Source organism: Pyxicephalus adspersus, chromosome Z (assembly GCF_032062135.1).
Source record: "Pyxicephalus adspersus chromosome Z, UCB_Pads_2.0, whole genome shotgun sequence".
In the NCBI taxonomy this organism is placed as follows: domain Eukaryota; kingdom Metazoa; phylum Chordata; class Amphibia; order Anura; family Pyxicephalidae; genus Pyxicephalus; species Pyxicephalus adspersus.
In genome coordinates this window covers 35,705,588-35,730,700 of record NC_092871.1, presented here as the reverse complement: position 1 = coordinate 35,730,700, position 25,113 = coordinate 35,705,588, and the positions used below count along the sequence as shown (strand labels likewise).

Below are 25,113 nucleotides of genomic sequence, written 5' to 3'. Positions count from 1 at the left end.
AATAGGGTGGGTGAGAATTTTTTCCTGTCACCTCTCAGACATTATTGACCTCTTCCCCCCCTTAAGCCTGCTCCTTGACCCCTTCTACGTTCTGGTCACACCTATCACCCTATACCTACTAACCAATCAAAACTATAAATTATTATACTATTAGAATCATTTTCTTAGAATTCATGTGGAATGTGTATTATTGTTAATGCTACCGACATTCAATAATGTGAAAGGATAAAGGTCTGAAAATAATATTAATAATACCAATTTGTGTTCTGTTATTTTGGAACCTACACTGACAAACTGTGGATTTAGTGTGCTGCTCAGTAAGGCTTTGTTTATTGATGTCAAAGTCACTCTTCCTTGAATGTTCTATTTTATTAACAAGTACCTGAGAAAGGAGGGGTTTTGACCTTCTTGGACAATCAAGCTAAAGAAACATCTCACAGATCATAAAATATGTGAAAGTGAAAAGTAAAGGATTCATACAAGTATTATTTTACGCTGTTTGGATATTTCAAAGTATTGCAGATAATCATTTTTGATTTTGTGTTATAGATGTAAAGATAGCTTACTTTGTTGGCATAAACTAGAAAATAAGATCAGTGAAGATCAAGGCATCATAAAGTGTTTCAACATACCTTATATATGCCATTTTGCCCTAGCTTGCCCTATTGACTTTTTTAGCTTTTTTTGGCAGTTAGTAAGAATGCCTCCCACATGACGGTGCTTGGGTATGGTAATTGGCTATTCGAGCACTGTGCGTTATCCCCATACTTAAAATTGTGTTTTGAGTTGGAACTGGCAGCACTTTGCTGGGGCGAAAGTAATAAATTAAAGGTGTTCTGATTTACCTTGTTGTGATGCTAACAATGGTGTTTTTGGTGTAAGCTTTCGTGCCAGAAAACAGTTTATGCAAAATTTCACCTGTCAGTGAAAAAATTTTTTTAATAATTTTCAAATGTTTTTTTTACACTTTTACACTTTTTAAATGTTAAAAGGATCAAGAGGAAATCAAGGTCCTCCAGGTCCAGATGGATTGCAAGGTCCTCCCGGTCCACCAGGATTGGGATCTGTAGCTCATGGATTCCTTATCACCCGTCACAGTCAGTCAACAGATTCGCCACCTTGTCCTCAGGGAACATCCAGAGTCTATGATGGGTATTCTCTTCTCTATGTGCAAGGAAATGAAAGAGCACACGGTCAGGATTTGGGTAAGGAAGCTGGATGATTCTGAAGATTTAAACATGTCAGCGCATACTAGCAGGCATGATCAATGATTTGTGCAAAAGGGAACAAATTGATGTTTTAATGTTTTTATAACAATAATGCAAATCTAGCAGCCACAAGAGGGAGCATCTGTATAAATACTGCGGAAGTAAAAAAATACTTGAAAATTGGGTAAAATATACTATACTTTGTATTTGGAAACATTATTCTGTTGATTTTAACTATTGCTCTGCATTTTTTACTATGGTAGATATAATTATGTGTCCGACATATATGATGCCAAGGATTTCATATTTTTGGCAAATCTAGGTACCAGCTTCCAGAAAGCATTTTGTTATCATATCCCGGAGTATTAAAAATAAACACCACTCGCTTAATATGCAGTATAAGTTTATAAATGCATGATCAAGGAGCACAGAACAAGCAATATATTTACTACAGCTTATAAGTGGGCACAAACAATGCAACAGAAAGCAGCCACGTGAAGATAAAAAACACTTTTGACTTGTTTAAGTAATGTAAAAGAAAACACAATTAAAAAAAATGCAAGTTCAAGCAAAAAAACAAAAAGAATTACAATTGTCATCATGACTAAGATCAAGATGATACAAAATATGTTATACTTTTTCTGTTCTATAGAGAACTGTCAGGAGTTGTAGACCTAATTCACCTATTGGAATATAATTTATATTGCAGTCTTAATCATGCTTTTTATTCCCTTAGGTACTGCCGGTAGCTGTCTGAGACGCTTCAGCACCATGCCTTTTATGTTTTGCAATATCAACAATGTGTGCAATTTTGCATCAAGAAATGATTACTCCTATTGGCTCTCTACACCAGAGCTGATGCCAGCAAACATGGAGCCCCTAAGGGGAAGAGAAATTCAGCCATTTATAAGCCGGTGAGACTCTTATATTTTTTTTTCAAACTAATGAATGGATGCTGTTGGTTTCTGTGTATAAAATTCATATGTACAAATCTATGTATTTTCCAGAGTATATAATATTGTCTCAGCCGAGTCTGGCACAGAACAAATTTGTGTTGCAGCTGCATGTAGATTGCTGGCAATACTCATGACTAGCGCTTCTAAAGTTCAGTGCCTCTCTAATTATATGTGCAAAAGCATATTTCATGGTAGAATAGTACTACTTAGAATAGTAACTACTTTAAATGACATGAAGAAATGAATCTGCATCAGACCCGTAGGACAGAGTGAAAGAAAAGAATACCACTGCACTAGTTCTGGTGATATAACTGGTAACTGTGTTAGAGGCTACTAAAAAAAAGAACAAGTAGTCATTTATGTACACAGATGTAACCAAGAAGCAGTACATTCAGTCTGGGAAAGATCTTGGCAGTGATTTATTTTGGCACCAGGATTGTATTATGGACTTAAATTCTGCATATTGCTTTATTTTACCTTTGTAAACATATGGGTGAACTACTGATGCATATGAGTCTTTTAACCTAATATCCAGCCAGACAAATAACCTGGAGCCGAAACCCGGCCAACCAAGGCCAGTTATAGAGCATGCAAACAAGTCCTTCAATATGAAACAAGTACACTTTTGTACTCTGTAACATATTGTTGAAGCCATTTGTTTGTAATTTGGCAATGATGGCGTGACGTTGTGGTGGTTTATTTTTAAATACAGCATAGACACAATGTAAAAAGACAAAAAGTACATATATATTTTCCCATATGCAAAATGCTGTTAAATGAGGTGGATTATGTTCTGTTTGATGTTGCACTTACCAAGGTTCTCTGTTACAGGTGCTCTGTTTGTGAAGCTCCTGCTATGGTAATTGCTATTCACAGCCAAACTATTCAGATTCCTCCATGTCCTCAAGGGTGGTCCTCTCTCTGGATTGGTTATTCATTCATGATGGTATGTTGTAAAACTTATTTTCTTTTTAATTTGGACTTTTTTTGAAGTAACCTTTGGTGTAATGTCTTGTGATCATTGTGTTATGTAAGTATGTTGCCGAATGTCATACTTAAAGTGATCAGGGTTTGGCCACTACAGCAAATACCTTCTGGTAGCTCCTCTGCCACTGGGAGCCCTAATAGAATGACCTATGTAAGTTCCAAGTTTCACTAGTTGCAACCTATTCAATTTAGAACTCTCTGTGTTTGTCCACAAGCTTTAACACAAAAGTAGGGATAGAGTTGGATATTCTCCATATCCCACCAGCTGTAATAATGGGAAAGTGAAGAAGAAAGGATGAGCTGCTAGGAAGGGTGGGCATCAAAGTAACTATGTAGCATTACCTGGAATAAGGGACCATACCAAAAACATTGTGTAAGTGTAGGCCTAATGAATTTGAAAACATAGACACCTCCCTTGCAGCTTACCTTTGTGTGGAACATATTTTACTTTCGTATGTGATTGTTAGTCTACACAAATACTGGTTTAGGGGCCCGATTTTAAAGCCTCCAAGTACTAGGCCTTCTTAGATGAGTGGGTCCAGGTATGTGACAAATGCTGTATGAATGTGGAACACTATGCATTTATATGGCCTTACAAACACCTTACCAGCCACTTACCCCCAGCTCACTATTTTACCTTTTTCATTTCTGTGGGATATTTTATGTTTTTCAGGATTGATAAACAACCTGAACTGTTTCATATTGCACTGCATGCTAGTCCTGATTATTGTAAGCATGCTTGGCTTTGACACTGTGTTTTATTAACATTTTAGTCACCAAACATTTGTTTGAAATCAGCCAACTTAGTTTTTTTGTAAAAAGCAGACTGACAGTAGATGAAGGAACAGAATAATCTCTATGCATCCTCTATCTGTGGATAAATGTTTCTAGGCATGAGACTCCATGTTGAGAAACCTTTAACAAATTTGCCTGGCAGAAAGCACAGGTGAGCATTAGTGGGAGTCAGGCTGATGCTGTAAAGTTGGTCCTGGCATCTATACATCAATAACCTGTCACCGATAGGTGTCTAGGTATTTATCTGAAGTTAGTTGTATTGAATAAATGTTTTTTAGCACATGCAGTTGTATTACAGATACTGAGCCCATTGCTTTTATCCCCCATACAGCATACAAGTGCAGGTGCAGAAGGCTCAGGACAAGCTTTAGCATCTCCTGGATCATGTTTAGAGGAATTCCGTTCTGCTCCTTTCATTGAATGTCACGGCCGTGGTACTTGCAATTACTATGCCAACTCATACAGCTTCTGGCTGGCTACTGTGGACGTTGCTGAAATGTTTAGGTATGTGAATTCTAGTAACATTTAACAGATTTTATTCACCAAATAAAAGCTGCTTTCATTATTTTTGTGATAGTTCATATTAATGGTGATTGCTCTTTTTAAGTCTAACCATTACAATGCAAAAAGAGTTCCCAAAAATATCACAGGGAAAACAGACTCATAAAATGCAATGTTTGTTAGGCCATATATTGTATTACTCTTATTTTTATTTGACTCACATTTACAAAAGTGTCCAAAAGAATTGTCCTTGTTGAGTTACAGCTCTCCTAAACTAAGGATAACCTATACTTTTTTTGGTTGCTGCCTACTCTAACCTGTGCAGTGTGAATATTAAAGCTCTTCAAGAATTTCCAGGTGTGCTGGATCACCCAGGTTCACCCAAGATAGAATATTTTGGGGAGCATTAATAAATCAGGCCCATTGAGTCTGATGGATTCCATCATTTGTACAGCAAAGCCTGTATTGAGCTGGCCCAGCAGGAAATAGGTTCTTGATCATTATATGAAGACCTTAGGTTTGCCATATTCAGATTAAGTGTCAAAATGTCTCACTAAATTTAGTGGACATTTGTGTGATTTGGTTACTTTGGATCATGCCGATAATCTTTTCTTTTTCTCATTGATCTCAATAAAGTTAAATATAATATCACCGGAGGATATTTCCCAGGACATTGGAGGGCTTGGTCTTTCTATTTGGCTTTCTCCCTATAAAAATGAATGGGTCTGTTCCTCCATGTTGTTTGCTGAAGCATGATTGTTGCTTTTGCTTGAACCCATCATTATTTTTTGACTGTAACCCATAACGTATGACTACACAAGAGGGTCACATTGGTTGGCTGGCAAAATACAAATTCTATCCACAAACCTTGTAAGATTCATTTGGGATAAGCAGATAGGAAATAATATTAATGTGACTGATCAGTTAATAAATATTTTTATAATTGCTCTAATGCCACATAACAAGTTTCACCTCCTCTTCCCTAATTCCAGTAAACCTCAGTCTGAAACACTTAAAGCTGGCGACTTAAGAACACGCGTCAGCCGATGCCAAGTATGTATGAAGAGGACGTAACGCTTTGGAGAAGCTGTGGAAGAAAGCTTAGGTTGGAATTGTCCCCTGTGACAATGGTGCTACTGTGTAGATAAAGCAAGAACCAGATACTGTTTTAAATCAATTCAGATGTACCTCACCAAAGTGCCATATTGAGAATTGTCTGGTGCATTTTGACGAACGGACTGAGAAAAAGATTAACCTCTGCTGAGAGAGAAACCTGAGTTTTCGCAAAGGATCACATGAAGTTTTTTTCCCAGTACCAAAATGGCACTTTTTTTTTTTAATCAGCTACACGGAAAAAAAACGCACTGAGTATGTTTATAATATTGAGGCTGCAGTTTTTGAAAACTTTTTTTTCTTCATGGTGCTACTAACCCTTCCATACCCTGGGTTTCAAAATATACAAAATGCTAAGCTTATTTCTCTTTGTAAGTAATGAAATGTGTATATTGTGTAAAACACTTTTTTTTTTAGTTTGTTAGTGTAATAATTCAGGAAAATACAAATCTAAAATTATTTTTTTCACAATGTCCACTATCACGGTATTTTCAGCAGTATTTGTAAGAATTATAATTTTGTAACTCTTACATAAGAATACTACTGATTTTATAGCTTGCATTCCCCCCATTGTTCAATTGGATCTTTGGCAATGTATGATAAGTACTGTATGTCTGTGGCCTTGATGATTTTTTTGTTTATACCGTCGCCGTGCAATTCCGTTTTCTTTGGTTTTTTTTTAACATTTTGTTTTTTGTACACTGAACACATGATATAACTAGCCATATACTTTCTAGCATTTAAATAAGAGAAGGCACACAGAAGACAAGGCCTAATATGTTAGTTTACCTGTCAGAATCAGCCTTTATACACCTATAAAAAAAGTGTTGTCATGTATCCTGAATCCAGCGTAAATGCAATAAAGAGAGATTGGCTATATCCGTATTTTACTTCTGGTCCTCTTGTGAGAAGGAATCAAAGAATTTCACTTCCCAAGGATATATAGAACTATTCAAAAATTTATTTGCATCAGTGTATTCACTATTTTGTATAGATCAGCTATGTTATGGAAGATTATTATTTTTTTTTGCTTATGTTATGTGACACAATAAAGATTTTGTTACATAGTATGAATAAATGATGATCAGCTTTTGTTTAGTAATGATCCTTCGTAAGCTTGTCAGGTGCTAAGAAATTGAACAGAAATGTTATTTTAATTAAATGATATCTGTTATGCAACTTCTACTTGGTTACATCTGCATGGGAAATGTAAACTCAATCACCAATATCTTATATAATTTCTAAAATAAATATTTTAAAAAAACATCTGGAAAAGATTTAAAGAAGATTTTTTAAAATGTGATAATAGGTCAACTTTAAAAGTTTCTGCATTTCACCACACTTGCGTCTCCAATTCTGCATTGCAGTTCCATCCCCTAGCCACTACACCGCTGCTTTATCCGCTGGACAGCTGAATACTACTTTGCATCATTTCTGGCAAGTCACTTTATCATGCAGGACAGAGAACCTTATAGAAAAGCTGTCACATTAGCAGCCTTTACTGCTTATGTTTATGTTATGTTAAAGCTTTGTGTCAGCTTTTAAAGTGATATTCACCCCACCATTTAGATCTGTATTTAATATCTTCATACCAAAGCTAAAAGTAGCTTGAAAAGATTCAACAAAGCTGCCTGAAGCTTACTGAAAGCTTGGCAAGTTCTCCGGTAAAACCTTGCTGCACTGACAACTTTTACAAAGCAAAGCCAATGTTAACAAGACCTAAAAAACTAAATAGTGCAGCTTCTATTATAGCTGAATTCATAGTAACAAAATTCACTGACATTTTCTGTTCATGTAAATGGGTCTTACACCCTGTTCACAGGTCTGTGTGACTTCATGTCATTCTTGTTCATTTTACTTATTAGCTAAAATGTATTTAAAGGTGTCAATGGTGTGTAAAAAACAAAACAAAAATCCAAAATATATACACACATACAGTTAGGAATCTGACCAAAAATGTCAGCAGCCAAGGAAGTGCATTCAGAACATCACAGAATAAATAAAACCTTTATTGTAAAAATGCAGTTTTTTGCTGGATTTTTTCAGAGCTCTGTTGATAAATTGATTGAATTGTGTTTGTTTTTTATATTTCTCCTATATAACGTCTTTTATTCTACAATGGTTTGAAATAGATTTAAAATATCATTTATACAAGAGATTTATTTCATGTCACACTTTATGACCTGCTGTAGAAATCATGCAGAAGAGGGCGCCATTGTTCGATCTCAGTAGCTTTGTGCTTCCCATTTAAAGGAGTAATACATTGATAATGTTCTTGGAACTTCTGCATGTATGACTTATAATTACAGCTTCAAATGTCATTTGCAGACCTTAGAAGCCAAACTTTTTAATATGGAGGATCCCTTAAAATACCTTTCAGGTTTTCAGGTAACCCCAACTATAACTATAGCCAGTAAGAATAATGCCTATTACATTGCTGGCCAGTGTGAGGAATGCCACCATTACAGATAGCCAAAAAGATTATTGTTATCACACATAAAACTGGCCTGAGAGGCACAAACTGCTTGCTCATTGCTCAAGGAATGCAATAGCAACCTTTTTCAGGAATCTTTATTGAGTAACACTGAAGATTAGAAGTTGTTGGTGAAGCTGTGCATGCTAATACCCAGTGATCAGGCTCCTAATAAAATCCTTGGACTGTGCCTAGATCATTCTGGGGTCAACAGCACCCGGCAGAGCCGGTAAGATGAAACCACAGACCTTTCTAACTACCTGTAAAGCTGGCATTCTTCCCACTGGTAAATCTAATGCAAATAGCATTTTTATCCCATTGGTTGATTATACCAGGGAATCCTTGACACCTGGAAAATATTTTAAGGGTTCCTTGGGGGTAAGAAGGTTGAAAAAGGCTGCTCTAGATTGTCCTTGGAATTTCTAAGCACCAAAACTGGGTTTGGTGTAGATATACCGGGTCCTTTATTTATTCTTGCTATTACCAGTCTCTTGGGGTTTAGATGATTATACCTAACCTGAATATTACTAACCCTATTTACCAGTCACAGAGCTGTACACATACAAGCAAGCTGGCAATGTCCATTGCCAGCAATATACACTAAAGTAAGATTTTATGTCTGCACTGACAAAGAAACAAAAACTAGATCAAGGCTGATGTGGACCATTGCTGCAATATTAATAAATTACCTGAATAAACAGGCATGGCATGTGATTTATGTCTCCTTTCCAACACCCCCTTTCCCCTTTCACACACATTACTTGTCATAAGAGCATATTCTGTCTGGAAACACTGCAGGTTAAGATGGAGCAAAGTTCACAAAGCTCTTGTTACCTTCTTTAAAAATAAGAAAGCTATGAAGCTAGCAGGGTTAATAAGTGCTAGATTGTGACCTTGGGTCATGTGACACTGGCAGGTTTATGTTGAGATGTTACAAAAACCTTTTTTTGCTGTTAGATTCATGTACCTATAGCAGCCAGAGAAAAAGTAGATACAGCTGTTTTAAAAATCTAAAGCTGAAGGCTAATATAAAAAAAACAGTCCTCACCTCCAGGAATATACCTATGAAAAACCTCCCCCCCTTTATTAGCCCTCTACCTTCACCTGGAACAATGTAAATGATAAGAGTGGACACAGACAGAAAGTTATCAGATCTCTAGTTTTCTGTCAGGGTCAAAAGGTAGTTTGTGTTCTTATCAGTTATAACAAACTTTTGGATTTTTAATCTTTAACATTTGCCTTAAGGTGCGTACACACTTCCAATTTTTATCGTTCCAATCGAACGACGATCGATTGGGCAAAAAATCGTTGAGTAAAAAAGTAACCAACGACGCCGACGAACGAGGAAAATTGTTGGAAACGAACGACCGGACCGGCGGATCGGATTGGACGACGATCGTTGAACATCGTTCGTGTGTACGGTCGTTCGTTGATCGTCCATGTTCAGAGCATGCGTGATGAACGAACGTCAGTTCACTTTCCTGTCGTGCACATAGTTCCTCTATCGCTTAAACGATCGTATCTATTGTGTGTACAATATCTACGAACGATCGTGTCGTTACCTCTATGTGCAGGATCGGTGCTATACGATCGTTCATATATATCGTGCAGGAACGTTCGTCGTTCGTTTTCCGACGATAATAATTGGAAGTGTGTACGTAGCTTTACCTAGTAAGTATGTGTAACCACACTTAGTACCAGAGAGAAGCCTGACGGTAAGGTGGGGGGGTTTTAGCAGAATGAAAAAAAAAATTTTTTTAAAGCATACTTAAGGCTGCAAATGTAATATATTGAATCCATAGCCCCTGGATGTGGTGACTGCATTAGTTTCCTTTCACAATTCCCGTCTTGGGGTATCTCTAGTATCTATAGGGAGCAGAGCTGTCGCCTTACACTGCTTTGACTTGAAATACATCTTTCTCTTGACCTCCACTACATAGAGGGAAATGGTTGTGTAGTTTACATAAGATAGCTGGGAAAACTGAAAACACTGATGTTTGTGTTCAAAACATAAAAAATTACAAGGATACTTCATTTTGGTCAGGATTGGTATAATTTGTGATTGCATAAAACCTACCAATGCAGACGACACATTTAGGAAACCACAATAAATAGACATTTTTCTTTTTGGGTTTAGATATACTTCAATATTCTGGAGAACTCCATCCTTCTGAACAGAAACACTGTAGAGGGTTTCAAGCTACTCATATACCTGCGGTTTTCATAGAACTATGGACAGCGGGGGATTTGGTCCACAGGGGCCCGGACTGTTTTCACTTGAATGCAAATTCCCCAATTTGGCATTCCAGTGACGTTTGGAACTACTTTAGGTATAAAAAGACATTTATTTGTCAAAAGTGCATCTTGTTGCGCAGTGGCTGTCCAGCTGTGAGTTAGGCAATCAATCTCAGAAAGGGATAGGATAAGAATAAATGCATTTAGCACTTATTTTAGAGTGAAGTAAACTCCAAAATAACCTCAAAACACCCAAAGCGAACGTCAGCAAAGAAATACAGGGGCAACAACTGACTCCTTGTTTTTGAAGACGGCTCTGGCACAAGCACCATGACGTTTGCTTTTAAACCTAGTGAGTAAATAGCCTAAAACCAGCATGTGATGGGGTGAGCTGTGTTCCAGGTCAGTGACACAATCCAGTTCTCAAAAATCTTGGGACACAGAGAAATGTGAACACAGAGTACAATGATGATTTGTAAATGATTTAAAAGTAATGCAAAGACAACATAGCACATGTTGAAATGGAAAATGGTTATTTTATATTTAAATATATATTATACAGGATAGCAGCATTGTTTCAATGGTGCAATCTCAGCAACAACTGGCTGGAAAAGAGTACAAAATATCCAAATGAAACATCTCACAAATAGAATACTTGGTAACAGCCCAGTGTCCCAGAAGTAAAGATGGGGAGAGATAGACCACTGAGAAATTGTGCTGGCAAAAAGAACAGTAATAATGTTTCTTATTGTAAAATTGATAAACATTTGGGAAATGTATTACAGTACACAACAAAAATCAAATCTCTTTATGAGGGACAAGGCCAAAAATGAACATTGAACAACTATGATCTTTGGCCCCTGCATTATAAACAGATATGATTCTGTATTAGAAATCACTGCACGGACTCTACATTTCTGAACTATTCTCCACAGTTCATCATAGCATCCACAAATTCAAGCAAAACTATCAAACATCCGGAGAAGAGATCCCAAGGCTTCCCAGCACCATTGCTCACCACTGGCTGATAATCCTGACTAGCTGCAGTCATATATGGAAACCACTATAATGCTATAATAGGAGTTCAGGCACGCACAGCTCCAAGACTTTTCTAGAGCTGCCCCAACTCTCTGGAATGGTCTTCCTCGTCCTATTCGGATTTCTCCTACTTCTGCTCAGCGCTGCGTAATATGTTGGCGCTATATAAATCCTGTTTAATAATAATAAAAAGCTGCTACCTTAAGGACTACATCCTTGGAAGCAAAGTATACAGTGATATATAGGTGATCTGTAAACCATTGCACACTTTTTTGTAAGCTGGGTTGCACACAGCAGTAAAACCTGGATGTATGTTAGCCCTTGCAGAGTAAGCACTGGCAGTTCCTGTATTACATTACTGGTGGATTCCTTATAACAAAAATACCAGACTAAACAAAAATTCAGCTTGAATGGTCAGCACAACCAACCACAATTGTTATTTCAAAAACTGAGTGAAAAATTTTACTTTAGTTTGGGTTCTCAAATAAGTGTAAGATGTGACTTAGCATGTCATGTTTATTACCTCAGTGGTGTCTTCATTCACATGGGTAGATTCCTATTACAAAGAACACTCCTTGCTGCTGAATTCTCATGTGAGTTGTGGGAGGGGAAGGGCCCTTGATGTCAAAGGCTTGCAAAGAAGGTGGGTTGGGTGACTTTTCAAAAAACAGGATTAGCAATAGATTGATCTGCATGGGACAAAGGAACTGGGCAGGAACAGTTTTAAAACAAGATTACTTTTTTGTTTATTTTTTTTTTTCTTTTCTCAAAGTTGGATTATTAGAGTCAGAGATAAAAGTTTTCTTTAGTAACAGTTTTTACACCAGTTACATTGCTGAAAGGCACTGATCCTACATTGTGCTACACTTGATGTGCAATAATGTACAGGGAAAGAAGAGTCCTTAGAAAAATTCCAGAGAATAGAAAAATAATTGCATATAATGAAGCAGGTTTTCATTTACGAAAGGCCATTAAATCCTAAACATCTACAGAGAGGCAAATGTAAGCAACCTTAGCAGGCGCTGGGGAGCACATGTGGATCACAAGGCAATAGTTGGGAGGGATGCTGTTGGAGACTTCACTAAATAAGCAATTGAAAGGGAAACAGAAGCTTTGTAGCATTTAAAAAAAAGTGAGCAGCAATATTTATTGCATTAAGGGAAGAACAGTACATCAACACCCAATAAGCTATGCTAAAATCTGGTAGAAAATAGACAATACAGCTTTCAAATCTGATAACGTTCTAACTATAAATGAGTTATTTACATAGAGAAATAAATTACTGAACAGATGTATGAAGGAGAAACAACAAATATAACAAACAGTACCAACCATGTTTTATTAATTTGTACAGACAAAATAACTTTCCAATAGGAAATTAAATTTACAGGACACACTTCTTCCATCATTGGTAAACTGTATACTATACAGCAGCATAAACTGAAAGCTGGAAGATATTATACCTAGTGATATGCTTTACATATTCCAAAAGCTATGTTCCAGCACAATACTGAATAAATTAGTTTTGTTTGTAAACTAAGAGATTGCATATTTGATGCTGTACCTGTTTGACATTTAACTTACTAAAAGGCTGAGGTTATCCATTTGTAAGATTTATACTGGCAGCTGCAAGATCACATCTGTCAATAAAAACAAAAAATGTCTACGGCATTGAGAAAATAGTTTAAACCCAATAGAAAAGCTTTTGTACTGAAAAAAACTGTGGCGTTTAAAGTAATACCTGTAGTTTAAATTTGCACTCATTGTGTATTATTGAGAAAAAAAAAAACAGTTTTGGTGAAATCAAACAGACCTTTAGTCTGAAAACCTCTGTGTACCGCATTCTAAAAAACACATGTACCTACATGGATTTAAATGCAGCAACCTACAAAATAACATGAGGAGATAAGGTACGCATTGGTATTTCATAAGATGAACCTCTATTATTATATAAAAATTGAAAAAACTCCTACAGAAGCCGGCTATCAGCAGTGTTGGCCAATTCTTCACAAGAACACCTTTACCAACACTTACTTTCCCACCCCCACTGCATCTTCAGATATTTGTACTTTCTAATTGGTACAAATATGTGCCACGTTAGCTATACCTAAGCCTGAAATTCCTACCTCACCCTTCTGATTGTTTCCTGTGATAAAATTCAAAGTCCAGTATTACAAATGCAGAATGATAAAGTTCGAAAACCATCACTGGCCTTTAGTGAGCCTGAAGACAAGAATCACTTAAATGGATGCCCTACCAGCAGCTTTATCTTACCTTTACCCTTTGCTGGACTACAGCTCCATTCAACTGCTGGAAGAGATTGTGTAGCCCCCAAGACATGACACTTACACATAGCTTATTGCTTTCTTCCCTCCCAGAGGCAGAATGAAGTGAACAGTGTGTCTTTGCTCTGCCTGGGAAAACCATAGGTTCATGTTAAAGAAAATCAATCACAATGGGACTTATGCAAAAGTCTATTTAAATTAAAGCAACACTGAAGCAGGTCTGAACCGATGATGCAGTGTATAATCTTTAAAAATTCTGTTTTTGTTTTTTTTTTTAAGTTATAGTGTAAATACCTGAAGGTGTGTAACATTCACTTTGTATTTCTCTGCACATCACTGTTCGATCTGGGAAAAAAGAAGGCGGTCTAGCACTGAAAGCAGATTGGGATCGCAGTGATTGTGTTGTAAAGGAGGAGAGATAAAGCAAGAAGTATGTCATGGGTGCAAACAACAGAGGCCGGGCGAGGGGTTGTTCTTGGATCTTGAACAGAACTGCCCGCTCAGCTTTTCATTGTGTGGTGTCCAAGCAGAAGATCAGACAAATCCCCTATAAGTATTTCACTTGAGTATTAAAAGAGTTTGATGTTAAATTTAAGAGTCTTAGTCTGTGCCTAATGCTTTCAGTACCAGGGGTCAAAGATCAAGTGTGACAACTGCCCCATCTTCAAATCTTTTCTCCTAACTCCTGAGAGTGCATAACAGTCATAATTCTCATTATTTAAAAAAGTCAAGCATTTCCCAAAGCACAAATTGTTTTAGTTTTTACTGTACCTTTGTATAAATAGCTTTCACATTTGTATCTAAATTTCCGTACCTTTGTTACAATGAAATATAGGGATTTCTAGATTAACCAGAACCAGGGGCCTGTGTGCATGGTCTGAGACACTTCTGAGATCACTCATCATTTGACAGGTACATGTGACCTGAAGCTGACCTCATTTTGACCTGCTTCCAGCAGGTTTTGAGTACATATGTAAAAATGTGAATTGTGTTTGAAAACCATACATCCTCTATGTGGCTTTTTTGTTTTCAAAGAGTAAGCTGACCTTACAGATGTATGAGAAGCTGCGTAGAACTATCAGTCATTGCAAGAAAGCAGAACCTATGAATACAATGAGCTGCCCAATTGACATTAAAAAAAATGTCTAGTCTGTTTTTTCCCCTCTCTTCTCCTTCAAAGGGAAGATGAAGAGGATGGCTATTTGGATAGAAGAAATTAGCACATTTGGCAGCAGGAAGAAGAATAATATCAGTGAACAGGCAGGGTAATAACTGTCTAACTTCAATAACTTCAAATAGGCAGGCTTAAAGTACCACTGAAAACAATGAGGTATTTGGAAATTCCGCATTGCAATGTACAAAAACTTTAGAGTTAGTTTAGATCCTTGCATAAATCCAGCTGTGATTGGTTCTCTTTAAAACTAGTGTATATATTTGATAGCTTTTTGATCCAGCATATACATTGTTAACAATGTCTGAAACAAACTTTAATAGAAGAGCAGAAGCACAGCAATGCAGATTTGGGAATGGGGGGTGAGACTACTAATTAAAAAGAAGTCTACTAATCACCAATATCAAGCAATATAATACTCATCCTTAAAAAGGTAGGGTACCCATGATTGGAGAGCAACACAGGATCCATTAGTGTCTTGTTAAAAACTTTATATGCTGTGCTGCCAACATTTTTATTCAAATGTTAGCACTCTTGTCATTTATCGAATCGATATGGAAGCCACCCCTACATTCTTGAAAATTAAAATACTGCATCTTTTGCTTAATGTTAAATAAAATATAATCATCCCATAACAAATGTACAACTAATGTAAATGATGCAGAAGAAAGAAAATGCACAGAATTCACAAAGTGTTTCAAACAAGGGGGTCTGGGGGGTCAAACTTCATGTACCATAAAAATTGTATCTTTGCTCATTTAATGAAACATCTTTTCATATTATAGATCAAGTAAAATTCATAGCCTTTGAGGGGGGGGGGGACCTCAAAATACTTCAAAAATTTTACATATTTATTAGTATTTGTACCGGAAAATTAGAATCCATATATAAACTGAAACTGGCTATACTTTAGGAAACTTTCTTAAAGCATAGTGTTGCGTTTTTCCAAGTAGTGAAAATACTCAAAGGACAGGTCTGAGAAGTAAAATGGCACACGTGCATTACGGATTCAGTTCTGAACCGTTTTACAAGTCAGAGCTGCTTACCGAAAAACACAGCAATCTCCCATATGCAATCTGTAAAATATGCCATCTTTTTCCTCACAAAAATAAGTATGATGGAAAAAATAAGCTTCCTTTGCCAACACATCAATATAAGCTTTAAATGGCTGTACATTTAATCTGTGTGGGAAAGCAAGTATGCGTCCATTTGAAATTCAACACGGCTTCACACATCATCTCTCTGCATTCTGTCTTCCCAAGTCACCTCATTCTGTTTTTACAGCGAAGAGGCTGGGGTGACACCATCTTCTCTATGGTTTCCATGGTAATGCACTCAGTCTGTGGAAAATAAAATACAAATAAAGTCAATTAATGCTGAACAATGAAACTGTACAAAATGAAATTCTTACAGATCCTGAAATGCTTAACAATAATACTGGGTATAAAAAAAAAAAAAAAAACAATTGTCAAATAAAAGGTATACAAAATTAAAAATATACACCAATTTATTTCTGTAACAGTAAAAACATGAGAATTACACATTTCATACTTTAAAAAGGAAATAGTTGCATGTACAAACTTAATTCTACATAAATATTGCTGTGGGATCATCATTCCTATCCCGATTAACATGCATTTACTGATTCAAAAGACAAGCTGGCTCCGGGGTGGGATTCATAACGTAGTAAAAAGATGAATACGTGTGACAGGCCTGCAGCTGACCCCTTTACAATTAAGGATGACAGCTCCAAAACAGTATAGCAGCAGAGTTTAATATCCTCTACTACAAAATTAGTTCAATAAAGGTAAATATGGGTGGCAAAGATGGCTCAGTAGCTTTCTGCAAGGAGTTTGCATATTCTTCCCATGTTGCACATTCAGTTAAGTCAACTTTCTCCCAAAAAAAGGGAGTGTGAGAAAATACAAATAGAAATAAAATTGTAAACAGTCCAGGAGGTTTTACATGCTAAGTGTCCTAGAAAAGCAGATTCATACTAACAAAACATGTTTACTAGATGTAGATTAAAAGATCATGTGCACATCCGCCTGTTAGGCTCTGCCAGCACCATTCACACTCCATCAACACAGTGATAAAAAGATAATGAAAAAAAAATAATTAAAACATTTCACCATGAACACCATGTCTTCTCAAAGAAAGTAAAACAAAATACCCTCACAATTTTGATGGAAGCAGCTTTTCCACAAATGAGGAATCACAAACTAGTTTCAAAGCAGCAAATTTACTGCCACAGAAACAATATCTGGGACACAACTCTAGGGATGGTTACCTCAATGGAAATAGGACATAGAAATGGGGAGAGGCCACTTCTGCATTTTTTTAATTCTTATTTTTAATAAAGGGTTCCGGGTTGTCATCCTGACCCTAACATCCCTACCTAGTTTATTAGCAACAAGTAAGTCAGACTTATGTCTACATTCTAAAATAAATAAATAAATTACTGACCACAACTGCGGTATTCATTCAATAAAACCTTGAAACCAATAAACCTTTTTTAACCCTAATCAGTCCTATTACACACACCACAAACCTTGCATCACTTTATTCTAGGTAATGATAAAATTAACTTGACAAATAAACAAGCCTAAAGCTCAACTAAAGCCGGTTATGGGTGTTGGGCTTCTGCCATATTCAGCAGGTATTCACAGCAAACATGGCACATACTTTTCTTGTGCTGTAGCCATCACCCCTGCAAGGATGGGCGCCGCTATCTTAACCAGCAGCTCCAGCACTGACTTCCGTGGAGACAGCGAACCCCTCACCAAGTGGATGTTGTAACATTTACATTATCCCTGAAGGCTAACCCATGCACATGTGCTGTGTAGTTTAGACCAGGAACAAAAGGCAACCAGGAACCAGGGAGTTAGTCATTTGACAAAAGAGACCTTGTACATCCCTTTTGTCTAATAGTACTAACTCCTGGTGGTTTATTGTTTTGTCAGTTTAGGTTCATCCTAAAGGAGAAACAAATGTGGTCCAGAAGGGTTTGTTAAAAACAGGTAACACTGGACCATAAAGGTCTGTTGATTATCCTTCATTTGACAGGCGGCAGGACATGGCAGCCCTTCCATGCTGTGTTCTGGATGCTCAATGCAGTGTCCAGGGGTAGTATGTCACCTCCATAGACCTGGATAAGAAATGTTTAAAAAAAAAAAAACAACACCTAAAAAGGCCTATACAGGAATGTGCAACTGCCTGCACAGGCATTTTTTAAACTAAGCCTATACAAGCAGCAGTAATTCCCTGCAAAAACAGACATTGTAGCCTGTAAACAATTGACACCTAGCTGTGCATAGTAGGTGTGCAGAGGAGGTAACGTCCACGGTTTTTTATCTCAGGTCTGAACAGCCCTTATACAAGCAAGAGCAGAAATGTTTACCACAAAGATTTGTATACTTCTGAAAGAATACACAGACACAAAAAAAAAAAAAGTTTCACATGACCCTATTATAAATACACATGTATCTAGAAGGTCAAACCAACGATTTAGCCCTTTGGCTAGCAGGTCCTGATTTTCAAACATCAAAAATTCTGAACATGCTGTTAATATGGTGATGGTAGGATAGTCCTAACGTGTGTTTTACAAACATGACTGATAGAATAATGCTGTGCCCATTTAATATTTTGTTAAAAACCACAGCCTACAGAGCTCCACCAGGTAAACCCATTATTTCTGGACCTTGGTAGCAAAGAATATGAGCCTTATGATTGTCAACTATTAAGACCACATGTGAAACAATTACCATCCTATATTAACAAAGCAAGTGATGTAAAACAGATGAACTACATGCCGTGCTACACTAATTCTTGCTTGGGAGGGAATTACCTTTGCTTGTGAGGTCTGTACCTGAACCATGTCATGCCATGTAAAAAAAAACTTGCAAATGCTTAACGCTTTCATAGCAGAGACAAACCATAACAAACCGGCCTTAATCAATGAATGTAGCATCTAAAGAAGAAACACTGCTGCCTCCTACCACCTGAAAAAAACTGAACCATTTGTTCCACAGTTAACTATGTTATGCAAAAAGTTTCTAGCAGCTAAACTGCTAATGTAGATTTATTTTATAATGCTTAGTTCACAACAGTGCTCTCCTGGGGGCAGCAAATATTTACAGATTTGTATTGCAGCTCTCTGATGGCCACAGTATGATAGCAAGCATACAGTAAGGGACCGTTACCTTGTCTGTTCCCAGAAGATATGGAGTAGAAGAGACACACATGCGCAGGTCAGCGGTTAATGCCAGAGGAACCCGGCCATCCTGACTTCTCGTATTGGAAACAGATGAAGTCTTATGCGCTGCATCATCTTGGTTCACACAAGGGAAGTTGGGACTGCTGGGTTCGCCTGGCAACTGCGCAAAGCACATCATAATCTAATCAAGAACGACCGAACTAATTAGTACATATATGCTGCAAGTCTGACAACTGTGCTCTATATACAAATATAAAACACTAGAACATGACTAAACTGTGTAGCTCCTCCTTGAACTCCCAAAACCTACCATGATAAGACATGGACTCCACTGAAGATGACCTGTGGTAGTCGGCAAGCCCTCAGCAGCAGATTCTTTAGGTCACACTCCCCCCACCGTTCTGCCTACTTCCTTTTGCAATTTCTTACAAAGGTGAATGCATATACATCCAGCCATTCACATGATCTTAAAAGTTTAGGCCTCTTTCAGACATGCAGTTTAAAACCATGTGGTTAACCACTCCAAGACAAGCCAACTGCAGTGTTTACCCTCCCTGGCAATATTCCCGAGTGTGGCTTGGGGTTTACTTTAGTACCAAAAGCGGTAACCCTGAGGCACACCCGGAAATACTTCATTATAAAGGGCTGACCTGGTCCTGACAAGCCTGCAGTGTCCCCCAGCAATATCTGCCCGGCACCTGTGTCCCCAGCGTCATCAATGGGGCGGTGTGCTAGGGGCGTGTCTGGTGGTAAATTTAAACAGAAAGTACCGCTTGGACAGCAAAAATGCTGTCATATTCAGGGACCACCAGGGAGGTTAATGAACGCTTTGTGATGTGGTGTGCTGCACCACAAGGGATTATGGGCCATCTGCAGTACTCTAGCAACAATTTCAACTACAACAAATGCGGTGAACATGTTCCAGTTCAGTTAAAGGAAGCAGCTGGCTACTCAAGGGGGCGACCAGAAGCTACATAAACCACTGCCATGTGAACCCAACTGTGCAAAAAAACCTTCACAATGTGGTTTCCAACTGTTCTCATAGGACTGAATGGGAACAATGTTGAGCCTCCAGTAAACTGCTGCAATTTACTGCAAGTTAGAAATGAGCCTAAATCCTTGAGACCCGGCCAGCCTCCATTACTCCATAGTCCACTTCTGATACTAACGTGGGGTATTGAAGGCACTTGCAGCAGTAAACAGGGACACCACAGGCACTGACTGGTCTGCGATACACAGCTAAATTTAAATATACTATGTGTTCTGACATCTTTTATGGTTAGAATTCAGTCCTAAACCCAGAATTTTATTTTAACCGGGTGGGAAGAAATTGTAGGCGGGTGGTAGACCCTGTATTGTGACCCAACTCATCAGTAACCATCCAAAAACATCCAGGTGTTTGCTGAAAAGTGCCGGGTGGTACGCCCGGCTAAAAGGGGCTGGGGAGAACACCGGAATTAAAGCCGAAAACCAGAAATAACTACTTTTCTAGTGGAGGACTGGCTTGCATAAAAAGAGATACATTCTTTGTAAGATATAAAAAGACTTAACTTATCCTCTCATCCCCCATACCTTCAAAATCTAGTGCTCTCCTTTTACTTTGAAAACTCTGGGTTGGATTGCCGTGCCTCTGTGTTCTGACAATGCAGGGCTTTTGGTGGTGCATGGTTAGATGACCATAGAGCCTATACCTTCCACACACGAGTATACAGAGGCACAGGGCCCCCCCCCCACATCCCAACCCAGCCAGCCTTTGGGCTAACCCTGAAGCTTCTGCTCTATTCACAGATGTGAGTGACATTGCCAGTATTACCCCCATATTGTGGAACCAACAAGACTTTCAAAGTCCTAAACAGACATTTACATGCTTGCAGTGTAAAGCATCCCCAGTCCAAGTGTAGTTTTTAGTAAAAGAGGCAAATTTGATGCTCATCAAGAACAATTTGGTCATGTAAGAATAAAATCACAGCAATGCTATCCAAAAAGTACAGAGACACACACCCTAACAGTTGGCTTTCATAAAAAGCTTAAACAAAAAAACAGAAGCAAGTTACACAACAAGAAAACTTTGATCCAGATGCAACGCATGCAATTTCAACCTTGTAATTTGCCCAACAACTGGTTACTTTACAGCAAGTTATAAAGGTCCTATTTAAACAATATGCCCACGCACCAGCTGTACTATTTGGTTAGCTGAACAAGAAGCCAGAAAGGATAGGCATGCCACCTCACCAACAGAAGTTGAGGAGAAAAAAACCACAGCTAAGCCACTCATTTACAATTCTTTGGTAAAAAGGGGACAGAACTGCATCAGGTACAGCATGCTAAAGAGGTTTTTGTTGTGCCAAAGAAAAAATGTTTTTAATTTCAAAAGATAAACAGGAACAAGTTATTTTCAGATGTTTTAGGGACATAATTAGCACTTACGAACCTTTTCTGAAGGCAGAACACTTCAGGCAGTCAGACCTGGTGAAATCGATGCTCACATAAGCTCCAGTTTCCATATTTCGGCTTCCATTCTGATGCTGGCTGCATACTGGTGACGCAGGCTCACAGACACCGTCATGCATACTCAGAGCTATGTAGTTTAGTCCGTGCTGAAAACATGTAGAACAGTTTCTAGACATTTTTTTCTCTTGATCACAACTGTTTTCATCTGGTTTCAGCCAAACATTGTCAAAAGAGGCAGAGCTATGCCTCTTGCCACTTTCAGTAAAGCAAGAGGAAGTTGTAGTCACTGTGCTGGCAGAGGAGAAAGTTTCAGAGCTGTGTCTCCGTCTTCCCTGTGGATCAGCACGGATAACTTTAGGACCAGCTACAGTGTCAGTATTAGGGTTATGGACAGGGGGGAAGCCACTTTTAAAAGAAGGCACATCTCCAATACACAGTCGATTTACAAAAGATGATGGGCTATCCAACTTTGTACCATTTGCAGCTTCATCGGGAAAAGGCCTTGGGGGAGTCACTGCCATATTAAATGTCATTGTGGTGTAATCATCATTTCTATTATTTGTAGTCGTGACACAAGCTGTACCACATGGGAGCTTGGCATATTCTGCACTGGGCTGAACTCTGGAAATAGCCGGGCATGCATAGGATGAAATGTCTGTTAAAGAGTTTGAAAATTCAGCTGTGGCTTTTGGAGACTGCACATCAATGTCTACACTCATGTAATCTGACAAAGGGGACTGTCTATGATCACAACTTGAGCCCAAAGAAGTTGGCGATCCTTCTGCAGACAGAGAATATGGAGTACTACTTGCTTTATCACTGAAATCAATATTTATATATTCACCAGGACTAGTTGGCTCAGCTGAATTAGAATGATCAAACATTCTTGGTATTGTATTGCTACCTCTCATAGCAAGGGTAAGTTTTGTGGGCCTTGTAGCCCTAATTTGATGATCTAATGTGTCACTGGAAGATTTCAAATCAGTCTTTGACATACCATTCACAACTCCATTCTTACAAATGTCACTTACATGTTCCTCACCCATGTGTAGTATTGTTCCTGGAGAAGACATAGGAACATACTCACTGTGATCACTGCAATGTTTTGATGAACTTTTAAAGCTTCTGGGCAGTGAAAAATAGGAACTTAACCCCCGGGAGTTATTTAGATTAGAGTCAATAGTCTGTTTTGAAGCGCTTCCGTAAGACATGTCCATGTACTCACCATTGGCGACTTTCTTTTGACTACTTTTAGGGGCATTTCCTGTTGATGTATTTTTGCCATATGAATTAGAAACAGGAAACATCATCATATACCCCTTGGAATCCACCTGAGAAGGGCACCTTGAAATGATTTGTTTTGGTGCAGAAACACTTTTAGGAGCCATTGGCAAATAGTCACTATCACATGAAACTGAAGGCATCATTGGCATGTAGCCATCATCCTTGGCTTTACTCCCATTTTGGTTACAAACAGAATCGATGAGGCCATTACAGTAATCCTCCAGGTGATTGCTGTCTTTTAACTTTGGTGATTCAGAGTAGGCAAAGTGCTTCTCCTCGGAGTCCTCATCTAAAGAGACAGCAGTGTTGGACCTTTGTTGTAAGGTGACGTTGGTGGGCTTAGTCAGGGAGTACGTTCTTTTTCTAAAACTTTTGTCAGCCTCCATATAATCATCATGACCCCCCGGGTGAACTTTCATGCTCATCGACATGTAATCACTCAGAGTATTTTCTTCTTGTATGGGTGGCGTGTTACCGAGTGAATCTGGGGTGTTACTCCTTACACGAAAGTACCTGAGGTCGCCAGGACTTGAACCATATTCATCGGACGAAATAAAGCCCCCGTCACTTGGAGAACCGCACACAGAAGAACTGGAGGGTCTGGCTAGGGTGTCGGGGCCGCACACATTTATTGGGCTGGTAGCTGAGGGAAAATGGGAGACCGGCAGGGAAGCAGATCTGGAGTGGTAACCAGAATTAAAGGGCGCCCTTACATATCTCCCCGTACCTTCCTGTTTATTCAGGTTTATCCGAGCAGTATTTAAATGGATCAAGCTGCCAGTCACTGACCTGAAGGGCCGGGTCATGGTACCTTCGCCCTCGCTGGAGGTCCGGAAGCGGTATGAGGAGCTCTTGGATGTAGGTGGGGTCCCAGCAATACTTTCAGTCCTTGACCTTCTCTGCAGGCCGGTCTGGCTGGGGGGTAAGTTGCCCAGGTACCTTCTGGTGGTGATAAAAGAGATGGGGTTGGTGCCAGAGGACTGGCTCTTGCTCCTTGGCCTGAATTCTGAGTACGCCTTCAAGGCTTTCATGGTCTCCAGGAAAGTCTCATGCATGTTCTGAGCCACCACACAATCATCCACCTGCATCCACAGCTCCCCGGCCCCGGTGGAGGAGGAGCGGCCCACCTCGATGAAGAAGTAGTTCTCGGAGTGTCCGCACCTTCGGATGTTCATCAGCAGCAGGTGAACGCAGGCCACCTCGGAGTTCAGCTTGACCAGGTGCACGGCCTTATTGGACAGGCACAGCCGGTACACCCCGGTCAGGTTCTTGGTCTGGCCCAGACCCCGAGGCTTGACGTTCACCTGCCAGACCTCCTTGAAGACGGTACCGGCCCGGAAGCCGCTCTCCTCCAGCATCTCGTCATCCTCGGTGTCCGCCAGGCACGACTTCTTGTTCTCACTGATGAGCTCGCTGAGGGCCCGGTACCAGGCGTCCTGCTCCTGCTCGCTGTCCGCTACCATGGCGAAGTATTCGTCCTTGGTGTACAGAGCCAGCAGGTGCTTGTTCTTAGCATCGGCCCGGCGGCTGACGGTGAAGCACTGGGACAGGAAGATGACCCTCTTCGGGGGGCCGGGCCGCTGCAGCCCGCTCCGGAATTTCTTCTCGTTGTCGTAGTACTCGAGGCGGGCGGGACCCAGGTGGCTGTGAGTCCGCAGCACGAAGTAGCGCTTGTGGCCGTGCTTCTGCTTCCTCAGGTAGCCGCGTTTCCTCACGTCCTCCTCGCCGGGCACACACTCCTCCTGCACCTGGGGCAGCCGCCGGTGGCTGCTCTCCTCCCCGCAATGCTGAGGGGGAGACGGGGGCTTCACGGCTGTCCTGCCGGCTCTGTCCTCTTCAGCATTGAGGACGCCCGCCATGGAGGGAGATACGGGAGCCCCAAGGGCTGGCCTCTCTGCTGCGCTTCCCGGGCTCTGCACACAGCCGCCGGCGTCCGGCCAATGAATTAAACTGAGCGGCGGAGCTCAATGAACACGCATTGCTTCTATCCAGCCGCCGGGAATCTCCGTCCCCCCCCCCGGTGTCACCAGCGCAGCGGCTCCTCTGCGAGCCGCACACATTCACCACAGACAGACGAGGAGCGGGGGGGGGGTTAGAGAGCGCGGCACGGCGAAAACAACACGTGACCACGCCCGCCCGCGTCACCTAGACACGGGCCGCCTACAAGCCTTTCCAGTCAATGACGGGGCGCTCGACCAATCACGACACACACCCGAGAAAACATCCCGCAGAATGGGCGGGCTAACCGCGCTCCCACTAGGTGTCCCGCCCAGTTTTACTCACGCTTTAGAATATAAACAGGCAGCTGATTGGTGGCTGCGGGGGAGGAACCCGTACTCTGCTAAAAAGGCGTGATCCGTAGTAATAGGCGTGTTTAAAAGCGATGATTGGCTGAATCTG

The 25,113-nt window shown here is 39.7% G+C and overlaps 2 protein-coding genes across 2 annotated transcripts in view; one reads left to right on the top strand and one right to left on the bottom strand.

The window, feature by feature from the left end:
* Positions 1-6,835, top strand: part of COL4A5 (collagen type IV alpha 5 chain) — a 101,374-nt gene extending 94,539 nt beyond the window's left edge. Inside the window, exons 47-51 of the mRNA XM_072431661.1 lie at positions 993-1,205; positions 1,945-2,122; positions 2,996-3,110; positions 4,278-4,450; positions 5,440-6,835. Of these exons, the coding sequence (XP_072287762.1) occupies positions 993-1,205; positions 1,945-2,122; positions 2,996-3,110; positions 4,278-4,450; positions 5,440-5,521 (761 nt within the window). The 3' untranslated portion in view covers positions 5,522-6,835. The remainder of the gene's footprint in view (positions 1-992; positions 1,206-1,944; positions 2,123-2,995; positions 3,111-4,277; positions 4,451-5,439) is intronic.
* Positions 6,836-12,626: 5,791 nt separating this feature from the next.
* Positions 12,627-24,811, bottom strand: IRS4 (insulin receptor substrate 4). The gene is made up of 2 exons (XM_072431662.1): positions 21,410-24,811; positions 12,627-16,102 (listed from the first exon to the last, which is right to left on the bottom strand). The coding sequence occupies exons 1-2, from the start codon at positions 24,570-24,572 to the stop codon at positions 16,098-16,100; spliced, it is 3,168 nt and encodes a 1,055-aa protein (XP_072287763.1). The 5' UTR covers positions 24,573-24,811; the 3' UTR covers positions 12,627-16,097.
* Positions 24,812-25,113: the final 302 nt, after the last annotated feature.

What these genes read in the sequence shown, in the direction of transcription:
- IRS4 (XM_072431662.1), bottom strand. Translation starts at nt 24,572, where the DNA reads ATGGCGGGCGTCCTCAATGCTGAAGAGGACAGAGCCGGCAGGACAGCC.